The sequence below is a fragment of the Podarcis erhardii genome (assembly GCF_964252035.2).
Source record: "Podarcis erhardii genome assembly, chromosome: 4".
Lineage (NCBI taxonomy): Eukaryota > Metazoa > Chordata > Lepidosauria > Squamata > Lacertidae > Podarcis > Podarcis erhardii.
This window is the reverse complement of record NC_138508.1, coordinates 71,162,128-71,179,854: the sequence shown is the minus strand read 5'-3', so window position 1 is coordinate 71,179,854 and position 17,727 is coordinate 71,162,128. Positions and strand designations below refer to the sequence as shown.

Here is a 17,727-nt window from a genome sequence, read left to right as displayed (position 1 = left end):
GTCCCTAAAAAATTGTGCCCCAAGTGGCTAACAGGCAGCATATCAAATGAAGGATAACTATAATATATAGTAATATATAGTAATTATTATTATTGTTATTGTTATTGTTATTGTTATTATTTTATTTTAAAAAGACCCATTGAACAGGACTTTCCCAGATAAGCGTGTATAGAATTTCAGCCTTCAGGTGTGTTTTTTTGGTAACTTACCAAATGTGTGGTATGCATTCTGTATATGATAATGGTTTTGAAAATTATCCAAGCATCCTGGAAACATTTGACCCTCCTCATTCTCCCTTGAAATGTAACTTTTAATTTATCTATTTTCCCCTCTAAGTTTCACTTTTTTAAAGTTAACTATGAACACAGTGGACTTTTTGGGCAACTTACGACTTCCATATATTACATCAAATTTCATAATGTTATGGTAAGCTTTCAAAAGTGACAGACAACACATACATCTTCCACCAGATCTTGCTTTTAGGCATGGTCATTTATCATATCTAGTAATCACAGTATGTGTGTCATACCAAGCTTGCTCAGGATTCCTTTCACAGGGTACTGAGAACACATGTTCCTTAGGCTACACTCATGTTCACCATGCATAGGAGGTTGCTAATTTCTGCACCAGCTTCTTCCCCAACCCACCGTGCCTGGATGACGCAGATGCTTTAGGCTGTAACAGTTCAGAGCCACAGCGGGAGAATTTCAGAGTTCCTATTAGAACAGTGCTGGGGCTACCAAATAAGGAATACAATAATAAGTTGTTAGCGCAGATCTGCCTGAATGATTCAACTTGTTCTAAGATGAGAATGCTTCCCCCATTTTCATTGTTCTCTCTTCAGTGCAGATTGCGCCATTGTTGTATATGCTGTGCTCATCGTGTATCAGAAACTCAGACAATCTTTTCCTCTTGTGGTATAATATAGGGTGCCCGAGGCTGTGTGCCTCTTTCCATTTGCAGCGCAAAGAAATAGTTTTTCTTAGTATGGAATTGTGCCTGCAGATCTTCAACATGCTGTTTTTAATCTAGATTGGTTTTAGATCCTGCCATCTACAACGATGGCTGTGGTTACTTGATACGCATATGAAAACCCTCCCTTTGATTAAGTTCTCCATACCACTTCCTCCCTGCACATCCCCCAGATGAATGGGGAAGGAAGTGGTAACTGGCACTGTGGTTTACACCCACCCACAATGCCAATGGGCAGTCTGGATATACTGCTCCATCTATTTTCAAATAGACCCACTGGGAATCAATCTGCACTGACATTTTATTTTTGGAACAAAACTTTTTTTTTTAACATGGTATTCAGGGGCATAAAATGTGCAACAGGTCCAGATTGTGTGTGGACTAGGTAGAAGAAAAGATATTCATGTACACTCAGTGTGGAGTGTAATGTCATGTATAGCTTTTTCTTCTTCCTAGTGCCTCAATGAAAGGAGAAACTGCATGTGGTAATTCCCCCATTCCTATTTTTTCAGCCTTTTTTTGTACCCGATCCTTTTCAAGGTCTGCATTTCTCTGTTCTCAGATGCGATTTTTATGCTATGGTTGGAAAAATTAAAATAAAGGAGTAGGGTTTTAAAATACCATGAGCAAAAGCTCTGGAACTTTATTGGCCTATGAATCAGAGTTATTAAAAATGTATTGCTTTGACAACTTCATTACAAGGAGAGCAGTCACCCGATAAGGAGCAGATCTGTGGTTACGTGGGACATTTGCATCACTCAAACTCAGGGGGTCGTTTAATGGCCATTTACAGAGCTGTAGTCATATTGGAGTAAATGAGTCTATACTAATGTGTATGGCCGCTGAATCTCATTTTCTAAGGTATTTTTTTCTCACTGAAGACAAACAAAGTTAACATAAACAGATATACCCAATAATTCCTTTGTGTCTTGTAAACATTCTTTGGAACTATGCATCAAAAAGATTTAATAAGTCTAACATTGGTTTGGTATTCATAAGAAAAGCATTATTGTAATGCTGATAAATGCCAAGACAATTGATTCATCAACAACAGTATATCTGGGTTTATGTTACCTATCAAGATTCCTTTTCTATACTACAAACTTCTGTTTTATTAAGAAGAAATAAATATATTTTTCTTTTGTAGCACATGCTTATATCCTTTTGAAAAATCCAGCATAATGTAATCATTAGTGCCAAAACAGGATTGGGAAACCTTGGTTCAAATTCCTACTCAGTCTCAAAGCTGTGTGTGTGTGTGTGTGTAAGTGTGTATATGTGATTTATTTAAAAGAATTATACTCTGTGTTCCCCTTCCAGAAAGGAGTTGCTCAAAATGGCATAAATGGAAATGTAAAAACAACTCTAATTCCACCCAATAAAACACAAATTATCAAACTAAGAACAGCAGTGGAACACAGGAACACAAATAGCAGCATTCACAGCCAGTACATTAAGCAGTAACAGAATCAAAAGCTTGTTTGAATAGGATTGGGTTGTATCCAGGGCTTTTTTCCAGCTGCGACTCTCAGAACTCTCAGGTGGGCGCCACTGCCATTACAGTCATACCTCGGGTTACAGCCGCTTCAGGTTGCGTCTTTTCGGGTTACAGACCGCCGAAATATCAGGTTACTGATACGAAAGAACAGGTTACTTCTGGCTTTTGGCGGTCGTGCATGCGCGCAAGCTCTAAATCGCACTTTGCGCATGCGCAGAAACGCCAAGTTGCAACCCGCACCTGTGCAGATGCGCAGATGCGGGTTGTGAACACTGCAGGTTGCAAACGTGCATGGATCACATTCACAACCCTAGTGACCACTGTATAAGACAACAAGGGAGGTATTCATGATGAGTTCTTGCACTTCTTTTTCTAGAAAAATAGCACTGGTTGTATGCAATGCTGTGCACAGTGAGACTTCAATTTCCTTTCCTTTCCCTGTTTTGGAGGGGTCATGTTATGGAGCTGCTATGAACCTCCCTGAGACCTCCAGGTATAGGGCGGTATATAAATTCATTCATTCATTCAATCAATCAAACAATCAATTAAAATATGGAGTGTGCAGAAGGGGCTCAGGGGGATAGGAAAGAAAGTGGACATTCCAACCAAAGTGGAACCACATCAGTGAAGCCATATGGGAAGCCCAGGACCATACTCCATACACACTGCTGAGACTTGTGCCCCAGGGAGGTCACTTGGTTGCTGCTAATGCAGCGGTTTGACTTCTCCCCTGGAGGCACACTCCATTGTCTCTCAAGACAGATAGATGCCAACACAACTGAGGAATGCTCCCTGTTGTTATTAGATAGCAACGCCATCTCTCTCCCTCTGTGTAATCAATATTATGTGATTTCCACAATCAGGACCTAGCTGACATCCTATGGTAAACAGATGGTTGTCAGGTTTGGTTGTCTCTCTAATTTTGTGTTATGCCATGTTCTCCCTGGCAGCAATTTTGGGTTATACCATGCCCCCATAGCAGCCTTAGCTTAGGCCACACACTGCATGGCAGCCATTTTGGGACTCCCTCCCTCACAACCTTCTGCCAAAACTTGAAATATTCTCACTGGTCCAAAACAATTAGTGACACCTGACATACCAGGTGCCACCACAAAGAAAGACTTCTCATGCATTGCCACCAACTGTGCCTTACAAAGCAAAGGCACACATGAGCGGGGCACAACAGCTGATCTTAAATGACAGATTCCTTGAAGGGGAGAGAGTCCTTCAAGTACCTTGGCCTCATTCTGTATAGATTGTATAGAGACATACACATGCCAGTGTGGCCAAGAAATATTCAGCCCGTACACTATAGCTAGGCATGTTGTCTGCTAGTGGTACTAGTTGCAGCAAGCTGATAAATTCCCATTTCTGTCTAGTCCAGTTCAGTCCTTCCGGCTGACTTTTCATCTTGATAGGAAAAACACAGTTTTGCTTCCTTGAATTTTATCTAATATTTTGGTCCTTCAAATGCAGGAGTAAGAAATAAGGAAGCAGTACATTTGATTCACAAAAAATAGATGAAGTTCTAAGCATATGATATACCAAAAGGTTGTTAATTGTACTCACTGTCATCTGGCAAATGAATGCTACAGTAGTTTCATATGTGAAATGTCAAATGTATTTATTATGCTTACATTACTACACAACACAGCAGAACGGAGCAACAGGCTTCTCAGAATGGATATCGCCTCTCTCTCTTTTTCTTTCAGTTTTCATTAATCTCTTTTAGAGAAGCAACTTCTCACTCCCCTAGCTCAGGATATACTATAGTACAACCTAAACTAGTGGAATTGCATGTGAACCCTCTGCTGTTTAGATAAACAGGATTCTTGTTACACTGATGCTGGGCCACTGGGGATGAAGCACACAAACTATAGAGCTTATTCGGTTTTCGGGTGTCGGTTAGGGCTCCACATGTAGCCAGAGATAAGCTAGCAGGTGAAGACAGGAAAGGAAAGGGAAAAGACTATGGACTTTCCATTCCACTTCTGGATCTTCTGTGTGGGTAAGAACAACAGAACACTTGGCTTTTAAGTTTTGTAGCAGTTCTGTTGGCGTGAGTTGTTCCTGTATGGTAGCCTATGCATAGGCCATCTGGCTGTGTACTTCCTGGAAGTACCGGTACCTACAAAATGCAGGCATGTTTCACTTAGTATAGTATAGCAATAGTATAATGATACTCCATACTGTGTAAGTTCACATTCCCCTTCAAAGTTGCCATCTGGATATACTCTAAGGAGCTTCCAGGAGATGATTTTCTCCTGGGTAGCTACAGGCTGACTTTGCAGCTGGCCTGGAGAAGCTAACCAGGAAGGTGTTCAGACTTCCCAGTGTCTGTTCCACATGGCCAAGAAAGCATATCTATAATTTAAAATATGGGTAGTCTGGAAATGGCCTGAGATACTACCACTGTGCCATGCTATTTCTCAACAATTAGAAACAAGTAAGAATAATGAAGGTGGAGATGTACCTCAGTAATATGAAGAGGATCTAACACATTGGAGAAACAAAGTGGAACATACTATATAGAACCTGGCAGGGTTCTTGATGACGGCCACACAGCAGTGCTTTAAAATTCATTTATTAGTGATATTTACTGAGGCACTGAATGGGTTCTGAATTAAAACAGCATAATTAATTGATTAAAGTTTAACGCAGTGGGGAAGTGCGTTAGAACTAAATACTGTTTCTAGCATCAGTTTGAATTAAAACCATCCTGAGCTAAAACCATCCAGAGCTAAATTAGGAATGTCTGTGAGGAGAGAGAAATGTTGACAGGTCTGAATTATCATATATCAACACAGATGTTTTAAGGAGGCTAATTCATTTTTTAAAAAAGAAAAACATTGGCACTGTAAAATATATTTGTGAAATCTTTTTTATTTATTTCTACTTCCAGCCTGTTGAATTATGGATTTACGTAATAGAGTTTAAAATAAAGTAAGTCATTCACAGGTGTTTGTTGCAAACCAGAAGGGACAACAAACATAATTAATAACTGTGTAAATTATTTATTTTACACTAATAATTATATCATTGTTACATTATTACTTGAACAATTTATATACTACTTTCCTCTCTGAGTTCCCCAGGAACAATATGCTGGTATGTTAAATACAAGCGCCTTATTAACAGCAGAGTTCAGTTCAGGCATTTGAGATGCAGATATTTACAAGTAGAAATCTCCCACTCGTTCCTCTTTCTCAATACAGATATGTTTAACCTGACATATTGCTCTGTGCACAGTTCTTCCCTAATTATCTGAATAAACTCTATTAGTTCCATTTTTAAACTTAAAGTGCAGTAGATCCGGTGCACTTTTCCAAAATATATTTAATATTTTTTCTATAAAACCTTATCTAATACCTAAATACTTTTCTATATAAAAACAAGTTCTATGTAGCTGTTGATTTTGGAAAAATTGTTCTATTTCCACCAGGTTGTCATAACTGCCACAAAATGTACATGAATGTTAGGAGAAATTTACATGCTGATGAATTTTGATGTATATTTTAAAACAAAAAAATAAATTGCTGCAAAAAATGTGGAGAACCAAATCTAGATTTAGAAAGATGAAAAAAATAAAATTGTTCAATTCAGCCACCCCTGCTTCAAAAAATAGTTTTGTGCACAATCCACTTTTGTGAACAGAGGATGGAGTTACTATAGATGAATATCTTCTCCATGGTCTAACAGTTGAATTAAACAGGGTTTTAGTTAAACCTATAAATTCTTCCGAAGCCTTGGTTCTCAAATCTACTAATTTGGAACTTACGAGATACTAAATTAACCAAATGGCTTTTAGTTGCTATATTGGCCGGGTGGGTTTTTCTAAAAGTGCTGCAGGAATTCATGGAGATGAGCAAGTCCACTTTGAGCATTTATGAGATTAAAGTGAAATGAAAGAACTCTGCCAATAAAATGTAAGCACCACTGTCTTCCACAATAAAAGGAAAAGAAATATAGTAACCTGAAAGCTTTATTAGAAATCTCCATCCATCAAAGCAGAGGACTAGGCAATGTAGTGTGAGAACTGCAGGTGGGATTTACCAAGGAAATAATAGTGTGTTTCAGTTCTGTAACCCTTAAAAAATGTATAGTGTATTTTATTTACATGCATAGTTTTAATAAACTAGTAGAACATAACAGACGGCGGAGAATGGGGGCAGAGAAGGCTGTCCAAGGAATGGATTCTTGCATGCAAATTTTAATTTTTGGTGTGGGTTATGTTGAGAGTGTCAAGTTCAACTAAATTTCAATCAGTATAGACCCATTGAAATTAACAAACATGACTAAATTAGGTCCATTCATGTCAGTGGGTCTACTCTGAGTAACACTTAGTTGAATGCTGCTTAAGAATTGCAAAAGGGACAGTAGCATTTAATGCCAGGCAATTCATTTAACCTATTGGGGTGGGTAAATAGTAAAAAGTTAGGGAGAGGCTGTAGCTGAATGGCAGAGCATCTGCCTTGCCTCCTAATGGTCTCATGTTCAAAAATTAAAGCATCTTTCATGGCTTCAAATAATATTCATATATTAGGGAAATCATGGACATAAATGCTTATATAAACTTATTTAGTGCAATATTATTGTTTAAAAGAGAAGATTGACTGAATTACAGAATGTCTGGATACACATTCAACAGCATAGTTAGTAAACCATGGAATGAAGAAACTTAGAGATTGTGTAATATCCCATTACCACAGCATACCAAGAAACAAACGAGTCTTTGGGTGCCTGCTGTGTTTGCCTTCAGTTGCTTGAGTCACCAGGGCACCACTCATTCTACAAATGATTTTTATTGTACTTTAAATTGAATACAGTCGTACCTCGGAAGTCGAACAATCCGTTCTGGAAGTGCGTTCGACTTCCAAAACGTTCGGAAACCATGGTGTGGCTTCTGATTGGCTTCGGAGGCTCCCAATTGGAAGCTCCTGCAGCCCATAGGAAGCCATGAAAGCCACGCCAGACATTCGGGTTCCAAAGAACGTTCACAAACCAGAACACTCACTTCCAGGTTTGTGGCTTTCGGGAGTCAAAACGTTCGACTCGTAAGGCTTTCGTCAACCAAGAGATTTAATGGTTGAAGGTTTGGCACTGAACTTAAAAGACTCTCTCTCTCTCTCTCTCTCTCTGTGTGTGTGTGTGTGTGTGTGTGTGTTATGTGAAGAGCTATGCCAGTGTAACCTTATATAATTGGAAGTTTCTTATTTCTGAATGTCTGGGCTATTTTGAGATAAACGAGTTCCAAAGCTTTTGTTCCACCTCCACAGGCATGTCTGGTCAATATTTTTCTTAGAAACATGTTCTTCTCTTGTTTTGTTTTCTTTTTGAATTCTTTCCTTGACCCCACAGGAGATTAGTTTTAGTTTTCCTCTGCATGAGAGATGAGGACCCGTAGCCCTCCAAATGTTGCAATCCAGCTCCCATCATCTCCAGCCAGCATGGCAAAGAGTCAGGGATTATGGGAGTTGTAGTACAACAACATCTGGGGGACCACAGGTTACCCATCTGTGATTTGGGCCTTGACCTCAGCCTAAACTTGTCTAGAAAACAGAAAAGTTAGCATAAGTATCAGAAAACCCAAGCATGACCCTGACTGTCAGAACAGCTAAAGGAGGCAAAGCAAATGGGAGTGCAGCTCAGCTAAGATTCCTTATTATGCTTTTTAATTTTTCCATTTAATGGCCACCGTGAAGCACCCATGAAGGAATTTGTGTGACACATTTTGGATATTTGACTTGGTAACTGTGAAATTACATAACTGTCAAAGGGGAGGAGAGCATTTCTAGTTAAGCAGATATTGTCAAACTGCTGAGATGGAGTCTAAGAAAAATTTCCTCTAATCAACTGATGCATACTTCTTCTCACGCTATTTTCTGTGGAAATGTGTTTCTCTTGACAAGCATGAAAAGCCGTCGTATGATAGTTTATTGACTTTGCTCTGTGTTATCAGAGGCATTGCAATTGTTCAGCCTTGAGGAAGACTTATTTATATCCTGATGCATTCTGGTCTTATTTGACTGCTGGTCATCTTCCCTCTGTTTCAGGAAAGTAGCCTACCTAAAAATAATTAAACTGCAGTTTAATTATGTGGATGCCAGTTATATTAAAAAAATTAGCAGACCTCAAATAAATGTATTTTTTCTCCACGCTAATGCTGTTTATTACCTTCTTTGACTTCAAACAAGCAAATGCAAGGCATTTTCCTGCTTTCCATTTGCTGATCTTTGGATGCTGAATATAATGGGTGAATACTATTAATGAGTGAAGAGAGAAGTGGATAGGATAGACCCAGAAAATTTTGCTGACATCCCATAGGTTAGAGCAAGCCTGGTTTTGTTTTGTTTTTTCTTTCCTGAAAGTCTGCCTAAGTCTTGAACTGAATAGGACTTATTTCTGAGTAATGTGGCTAGGATTGTGTAGTCAGTTTGCACCTATTCATTTAAGGTGGTGCTCAGTGAAGTAGTTCCATTTGTACAAGGATTTCCATTTGTGCAATTTTCAATTCAATTTCCTTTATTCGACCGATAGTCAGAAATAAAACACAGAAATAAAACACAATACAAAATTATGAACTATAACATCATAGGGGTACATGAATAAGGTAGGGCCACAGCACTAAACCTCTCACAGATAACCCACATCAAGGCATTCAATTGTACGTTTCCGACGCTTGAGTGCCAGGAAAAGGAATTTAGCCACTGACAAAGTTGTTTTCCTAGAAGACTTATTTAGCAGATATGCTGTCTGCTTTCCTCTTTGTCGGGGACTAAGCTGGGGTAAGTATGGGGTTATAAGATACTGTCTTAAATCGTTGTAGAAGGGACAGCTCATTAAAATGTGCTCTGTGGATTCTACCTCACCCAACGCACAATGGCATAATCTCTGGTCATATGGGACTCCTCCATATCTTCCCTTCAGAACCGCCGAGTCAAGAACATTCAGCCTAGCCGCGGTAAATAGTCTGCGGTATTCCACGTAGTGGATATCCACCAGGTAGTGAGCTGGAGCAGCTCGGTACATCTGCTCCCCCAAGAAACAGCCCTGGTTTCACACGGGCTATGTCCTCCTGTCTCGCAATATCCCTTAATCTCTGGGCGATCACCGCCTTTGCGTAGCTATACGTCATGGACTCTATATAAAGGGAGGACAACCCACACTTCTGCACTTCCTCCACTATCTCCCCTTCCCATGGAGATTTAAAGTTATCCCTCAGAATCAAGGGGGCCAAACCCACCGGTCTGAAGCAAAGCTTAAGCCAAAGCCATAACTTCCCTTTCAGGGCCACATACCTAAAGGCTTGGCAACCGGTTTCCAATCTCATGATCGCACCTGCCACGGAGGGGGGGATCCTGAGTATGGCCCTGAGGAATTGGGTTTGGATAGATTCCAATTTTTCAAAGTCCCTACGTGAGCCCAAGGCAATGCCCACCAGTAGAAGAGGGAGGACTTTCATTTTAAAGAGTCGCAAGGCAACTTTGACAGTTTGTGCCTGTTTCTTAGAGTACAGGGTTCTAATCACCAAGGCTGCTTTCGATGCGTTCGAGGCTTTGTATTCTCTGTGCGCCAAGAAGGACCTATTTGATCTAACAACCTGACCCAGGTATTTGAAGCAGCTGACCTGCTCTAAAGGAATACCATTAATTGACCATAAATTAGGTTTTGGTCGAGCGGCAAAGACCATTATTTTGGTCTTGGCATCATTTAGTTGGAGCTCATGTTGGGTCACATATTCATGAAGAGCTCGAAGCATCCTCCTTAATCCGATGGGGGACGTAGCTAATAGGGCGGCATCGTTCGCATACAGCAGGACATTCAAGGCTCGTCCTGCCAGTTTTGATGGATGGAAATCAGTATTTGCCATATGCACCACTAGCGAATTAATATAGAAATTAAACAGGGCAGGGGCAAGCAAACAGCCCTGTCTTACCCCCCTAGTGGTGGCAACCGGATTGGAGACTAGCCCCTTGCTATCTAGCCTAATCCTCAGGAAGGTATTAGTATGCAAATTAATAATCAGCAGGAGAAGGCGGCGGTCGATAGATGTCGCTGCCAATTTTGCCCATAGCTGGTTCCTGGGAATTAGATAAAAGGCCTGCTTAAAGTCTATAAAGGCGACGTGGAGGGCTTTTAGGCCATTGTCAGCATACTTGGTGGCCAAGTGATTTAGGATTAAGATTTGGTCTGTTGTTGATCTTCCAGGGCGGAAACCCGCCTGTTCCTCTGCGGTGATGTTGTTGCTTTCCATCCAGGTCATTAATTTGTTAAGTAGAAATCTTGAATAGATCTTCCCGATAACATTTAGCAGGCTAATTGGTCTAAAATTGGCCAGGTCTGTGCGTGGCCCTTTCTTGTGGATTAACACAATCAGTGCAGAGTTCCAGCTTGGAGGAAATTGTGCTGTTTTGTTTATATAAGTAAAAAGAGCTGCTAAGGATGGACACCACCAATCCTTATTGGCTTTAATAACATCTATAGAGATAAGATCGTCTCCGGGTGCCTTGCCCGCCTCAAATTGGCCTATAAGTGTTTCCACTTCAGAGCAGGTAACAGGATCCCACTCAGGCAAGGGGGCCAATTCTATCCTTTCTCCGCTGGCAGCGTGAGCTGCATATAAATCGGAGAAGAAGCTTTCCCAGGTGTCAGCTGAAATTTGGGGTTCTATCCTTGACCACGGTCTACCCAGGTATTGAGAAATTTGGTGCCAAAAGGAGGAGGGATTTCTATTTTCTGCAGCTTTTAGAAGGTTGTTCCAATCATTTCTTTCTGCCGCAAGCTTCTTTTCCTTTAATAGTGCTTTATACCTTCTCTTGAGGTTCATAAGGTGACTGCTAGGTGCGGGGTCATTTGATCATTTGTGCAATAGAGCTTCCCCTCCCTTTCTTCTCTCTGTGCAGCCCTGCGCCCTCCCCAAATTTTCTCTGGGAAAAGCACAGAAAACTTTTAGGGAGCACACAGGGAAACAAGTGTGCCAGCTTGCACCCACAATTGAGGGGGTCGGGGCTGTACGCACGCCTTGCATCCTGACATGTCATATGCACAACCGCCATGAAATTTTATGGGGGCGCTGGTCCCCTCCTTGAAAATTGGGAGGCATGGTCCCCCGCCCCACTAGATGGCGCCTTCAGGGAGAGGAGAGGAAGGGACACTCTTTAGCACATCCATAAGTCCTTGCACTAATGGAACTACTTTACTGTATGTTGTATATGCAAATTTGTGTCATAGGCCTTCGGCCCCAAAGTCTTTGATTTAACATGCTGGTTTAAGACCCTTATGGAACAACCTACTGAAAGCTAGGGATGCCCTGATGCACTTGATCCCATTTTCAAAACAGAGACTTTTTCTATTTCTTTTTTGCAGACTGCAATGGCACACTAGGAAGGAAGTCTATGTGCTAAAATAGTTTGATTCTTCATTTACGATTGCAGATTTCATTAAATAATGGCATTGAACAATTCCAGTATCTAATGAAGCCTCACTCTTAACAGGAATTTACCAGAACAAAGGGATTATTAATTGCTGGAAGATTAATTCAATCCTTGCAATGATCTTCTGACACAATGAGATTATATACCAGCTGGGAGACGTACAGAGAGCAGCGTTCCTTTTAATGACCGGCCTTATAACAGTTCATCAAATTTACAGATTACAATTCTGACAGCTCTTTGTGTCTGACAGCGTATTATATTGGTCATTCCACTAAAGTAGCATCCAGCTAATGCATTTTACTTTTCTATAATGACGAGAAAGGCATGTATTAATGCTCTGTTGCTGTTGTCAAGCATCACAGCAGCATTTCACAGTCACATAATGCAGTGGAGCATTATGACATTGCTGTGGAGCTGAAGTTTATTTCCCCCTCACACTCCTTGTCCAGGTCTTACGCTGTTTTGCTGCAGCTCCTTCCTAAACCAGTTGGGCTTTTAGCATGCTTCTTACCTTCCCTCTTGAATCCCTTATGAAGCTTTATAGATTGTTTGCTGCTTCCTTTGACTCCACTTACAGGCATGCTCAACCTGCTTTATAACTGTCTGGATTTTGAAGACAGTTCGAACTCTGGAGAAGAGAAAACTCAGAATAACACTGCTTGTCCAACACAACAGTACTTTTCAATGCATTGCCATATCTCTGTCATTGACCATCTAGATGTTTTAATGGTTTATAGCAAGTACTGTACAAATGACAGGTTGAGAAGCAGCATGAATTGCCATGCAGTGAAGGATTCTCCAGCACCCACCCACCCCACTCATACCTTTTGAGTTGCCATAAAGGGGGTAACACAGGACTGAGCCTTCAGAATCGGCTCCTTGAAAAGGAACAGGCTTATTTGGCATAGGATGATAAGAACGGGAGAAGGGGGTTGCTTTTATTTGTAAATAGGCTGTTTTAGAACCTAATTTGTTGTTGTTCAGTTGTGTCCAACTCTTCATGACCCCATGGACCAGAGCACGCCAGGCACTCCTGTCTTCCACTGCCTCCCACAGTTTGGTCAAACTGGTAGCTTCGAGAACACTGTCCAACCATCTCGTCCTCTGTCGTCCCCTTCTCCTTGTCCCCTCCATCTTTCCCAACATCAGGGTCTTTTCCAGGGAGTCTTCTCTTCTCATGAGGTGGCCAAAGTACTGGAGCCTCAGCTTCAGGATCCGACCTTTCAGTGAGCACTCAGGGCTGATTTCCTTAAGAATGGATAGGTTTGATCTTCTTGCAGTCCATGGGACTCTCAAGAGTCTCCTCCAGCACCATAATTCAAAAGCATCAATTCTTCGGCGATCAGCCTTCTTTATGGTCCAGCTCTCACTTCCATACATCACTACTAGGAAAACCATAGCTTTAACAATACGGACCTTTGTTGGCAAGGTGATGTCTCTGCTTTTTAAGATGCCGTCTAGGTTTGTCATTGCTTTTTTCTAGGTTTGTCATTGTCATTTTTACCAGGCGTATTTTAATTTCGTGACTGCTGTCACCATCTGCAATGATCATGGAGCCCAAGGAAGTAAAATCTCTCACTGCCTCCATTTCTTCCCCTTCTATTTGTCGAACTTAATTACAGTGGGAGAATGTTTCTAGTGGAGGGTTTAATGGGGGGCATTAACCCTTCCCTTCCCAGATGTGACCCCAACTCCAAAATTTCCCCACACTTCAATTAGGTTTGTAAAAACCTTCCTATATGGCTTTCCCCCACCACACACCCCAAAACTAAAATCTGCACAGGGGCAGAAAAAGGAGCTGGTGCTGTTTAGCTGGTTGGAGAGGCACCAGTGCTGCATTGGCCCCAAGACACTATCAGTTCCCCACCCCTTTCCTAAGATGACTGCTATTGTCAAAGCTGACCATACTGGCAGTCCTGTTTTAGGATTTAGGGTCCACCTTCCCCACTTAACCATCTAATAAGTGAGCGTTGATTTTGAAGTTTACAATCCCAATCATTTATTTGGTGCTGCATTGCATGTGAGGGTCACTGTTTCTGGACCACTCTCTGCTTTGCCTTAGTACCAACTTCTCAGTGTCTGCATGGGCATGAATACAAAAATTACCCAGTTTTCCTTCTTAGCACAGTTTTAAAGGCACAAAGCAGCACCTAAAACACACTTTTCTCCATAGACATTTATTTCCTCTGTCTCCTGTTATTCTGAAAGTCTCTTGAACAAAGAAAGAAGATGAATTAATATGTGGGAAATAGTCTATCTCGATGGCCTGGTATGCTTTTTCAGAATAGTAGGGCAGAAGAGAATGCTGCTTACATTTGTTCCAGCAAGGCAACAAGTGAAACCTTGTTAATGCCCCTTAGGATTTTAAAAGTGTGATTTATTGTCTGCGCAGGCAATTCAGTCTCAGAGATCCTCTGCATTTTCAGATATCCGAGCTGCGCCCAGGGCTTTTGTTCCCTCATCTCCTGTAGCCCTCTCACCCACAAGACCTTGATTATTGAGTGTAAGTGCAGAGCGAGTCAACGAGAAATTTCCAAGCTCTGTCAGCTTGTCACTGAATAACTTTCCCATAGCTTATATTGAGAGCAATGTTGTATGATAGAAAAATGTCTCATGTGGAATTAACTCTTGAAATATATTCACTGCCAGTATTCGGAGCTCATGTTTTCATTTGATTAAAAAAAAAGAAGGCAGTTTGCGAGTCTAATGTTAATACCAGCTCCAGCTTAATCCACTTCATCTGTTGGGAAAGGTGGAGACGTGATGTTGTGATGTTCCCAGTTGTATAAATAGTTGAAGGCACAGCTTAAACAATGCACTTGTTTTCATTTTTGATATAAACATACAAAACACAAAAATACATCTAAAATGCCTCAGGTACAACAAAAACATATTAAAATAACCATAGATTAACTGGAAAGTCAAAACCATATTCACCTTATGCTAAAAAGATAGTAATGTTGATGCCCAGGCACACTTATTTGGGGACGAAGTTTCATAAATGGAATGTAATCACTCTCTTTCTAGTCACCATCTAGATCCTCTCAAGTGGTTGGAGCACCTGAAGGAAACTCCCAATTGAACTCCCAATTTCCTATTTCCTTTTCTCTCCCATTTTGTGTGTTGCATAGTGAATCATAATTTTTGAACAAGACCATTTAGAAAAAAAATATTAACACTATAGATGCTTAGCAGATAATAAGCATGCATTATCTGTGGTGCTAGCAGTATAATGCAGGATTCCTATCTGTATAATTTACACAAGTAACCTTACTCTTTGGAGATCTTGAAACACAAAAACAGTTACTTGGGGAGATTTCCCCCCAGTTTGATCATGTACTTTCTCTCCCCCCCCCTTTAAAGAAACAACAGTTTTATGAAACCCCAGCCCCACTCACCTTCTTCACTGCTGGTGCCTGCTGTTCACACGTACAGTCCTGGCAGAAGTGTCAGTAGCTCTTGGGGAAATGAGCATTTTAGAGGACTCCTGGCAGCTACCAAGTGTCAGAAGCAGGAAAGAAGAGAAAAGAGATCTTGATCGATCTCCCCCCCCCCCTTGATGGTCAGAACACCATCCTATCAATGGTGTTGGGAGGCAGGGAGAGGGGCCTTGGAGGACTGATCAATGGTTGGGTTGGGGAAAGGGGTTCAAAGTGTCCAAGAGGATCTGAGGAATCGCTGGTCTCAGATTCATTCTTCATTGGCTCAGATAAAAATCTGAGCTGCAGAAAAACGGTTGTAATGTTTTCCTTTTCCATTTGTTTCCTACCCCTGCCATCCCCAATGACAATGTTCTCTCAGGATATGACATCAGTGTGTTCAGTGGAAAGGAGATTCTATGCACATTCAAAGGATTGAGCAGTCCTGTAGAGAGATTTTCTCACAGAGATGTTTCTGTGCTTTCTGAGTAGTGTTGTGGGAGCAGATAAGAGCATAAGAAGAGTCTTGCTTGTTCAGACCAAATGCCTGTCTAGTTCAGTATCCTGTTCTCACAGGTTGTGAGGGCGAAAACACACAAAGAGGTTTGAAGGGGAGGTTGAATGGATAGTCCGCACAGCTTGCTTTCCTGTGTCAAACTGAAAATCTGCCAAACACTCACATCCCTTGAGTATTTTCAAGAACTGGTGATAACCAAATCATAGCTTCACGTTGAAAATCGTTGTTTGTTTGTGTGAAAGATGCACACACCAGAGAATTTTATAAATGGCTACTGTGTGTGTTCTTTCATTTCTGATAGTTCACATTTCTGAATATAACTTTGTGACGTATCTTCTATGGTTATTTCTCTTTCCCCCTCCTCCATTCTTACAGGTACATCTATCTGGAAAGCTTTTTTTTTCACTCCAAATTTCAGTCCAGGAGATTCCAATGGCTGCCATGATGATCACGTGTGTTTTTGCTATGGAAAATCAGTCACGTACCATGACCCCCCGTTGCTTTTTGAACTTTCCAAGGACCCAGAAGAAAAAAACCCACTGACACCAGAAACTGAGAGTCATTTCCATGAAATCATTCGAGTCATTCAACAGGCAGTGAGCAAGCACAACAAGTCACTGGTCACGGTTCCGAATCAGTTTTCCCTGGAAAATATCTTGTGGAAGCCCTGGCTTCAGCCCTGTTGTTCTTCCTTCCTCCAGTTTTGCTATTGTGACCATGAGTCAAGAGAAAACAAGAAATTGCCAGAAGCATGACATCGCTAATGTACAATCACACCAATGCTTTAGGGATAAACAAGATGAGGGTGGGGAGCAGATCATACTATGACCTAAAAAAAATGTAAGGATGTGGCCTTTCCTGAGCCTCCTCAGTGGTTTTGCTCAAATAGTCAGTGATGTGCAGTGATACTAGTGCTGTGCAAAGATTGCTCTCTCAGATTCACAGTTCAATAAACAGGCCATGCATTTTCAAGGATGCTTGCAAAGGGACTGATGAAAGTGTATATGTTTTCAGAGAAAAGCAGGTTTCCAAGGAATGGCGCAAGCAGCAGCATCATTATTAACACAGTGGGGACACCATCTTTTCTTATCTACAATGCTTTGGTGTCATGTCATGATTCCCAACAAGTTCTTATAGGAATATATGGCAGCCTGGCTGACTGGCTGCAGGGCACAGCTGCTTCCACCCTATTAAAATGACCAAGACATTGGTTGAGGGGAAGGTGGGGGCAATTAAAGGAAGATGCTGATAAACCCCCTCATACTCTGAAAATGTATACACTTTTGTTGGGCCCTCAGGGGAAAAAATGCACAATGATGCTGCAAGCTCTAAATCAGGGGTCGACAACCTAAGGCACATGGGCCACAGGGGTCGTTTAACGCCCATGAGCCGCCCCCAATCTGAGCCGCCTGTTCAGCGAGTCCCCGCACGCTGTGCTAAATTGGTGCAGCGCAGGGCGGGGACTCGCTTCTGCGGTGCCAGAAATTGTGTCTGTGCAGACGCCGAACCCTGCTCTAAATGATACCATGTTCTGCAAACATATTATAGTTTAGTTTCAGAACACTTGTAGGTTACTAACTTCACAGAGACATTACTTTTATTTTAAGTACCTAGTTGAATACCACCCCACCCCTCCATTTAAGCTAGGTTTGGGACACATCTGTATTTCCCCTTCATGTGTTTATAGAAAGTCTGAGGGTGGATGCCCCCAAATGCTGATATTTGCTAGCTGCACCTTCCGCAACTACATGTTCAATGCTAGCAGGACGAGGCCCTACATGTTTGCACTATGTGTGCAAACAGATGTACACATGTAAGAACTCTTCTTACAGTACTGTCAGACATGACCACCAATGTGATTATCATTGTGACGTTGTGGGCTAGTGT

At 41.4% G+C, this 17,727-nt stretch overlaps 1 protein-coding gene across 4 annotated transcripts in view; it reads left to right on the top strand.

The window, feature by feature from the left end:
* Nucleotides 1-17,203, top strand: part of STS (steroid sulfatase) — an 85,893-nt gene extending 68,690 nt beyond the window's left edge. For all 4 annotated transcript variants that reach the window (XM_081858718.1, XM_081858720.1, XM_081858719.1 and 1 more), the window contains exon 10: nt 16,216-17,203. In XM_081858718.1, the coding sequence (XP_081714844.1) occupies nt 16,216-16,595 (380 nt within the window). In that variant the 3' untranslated portion in view covers nt 16,596-17,203. The remainder of the gene's footprint in view (nt 1-16,215) is intronic.
* Nucleotides 17,204-17,727: the final 524 nt, after the last annotated feature.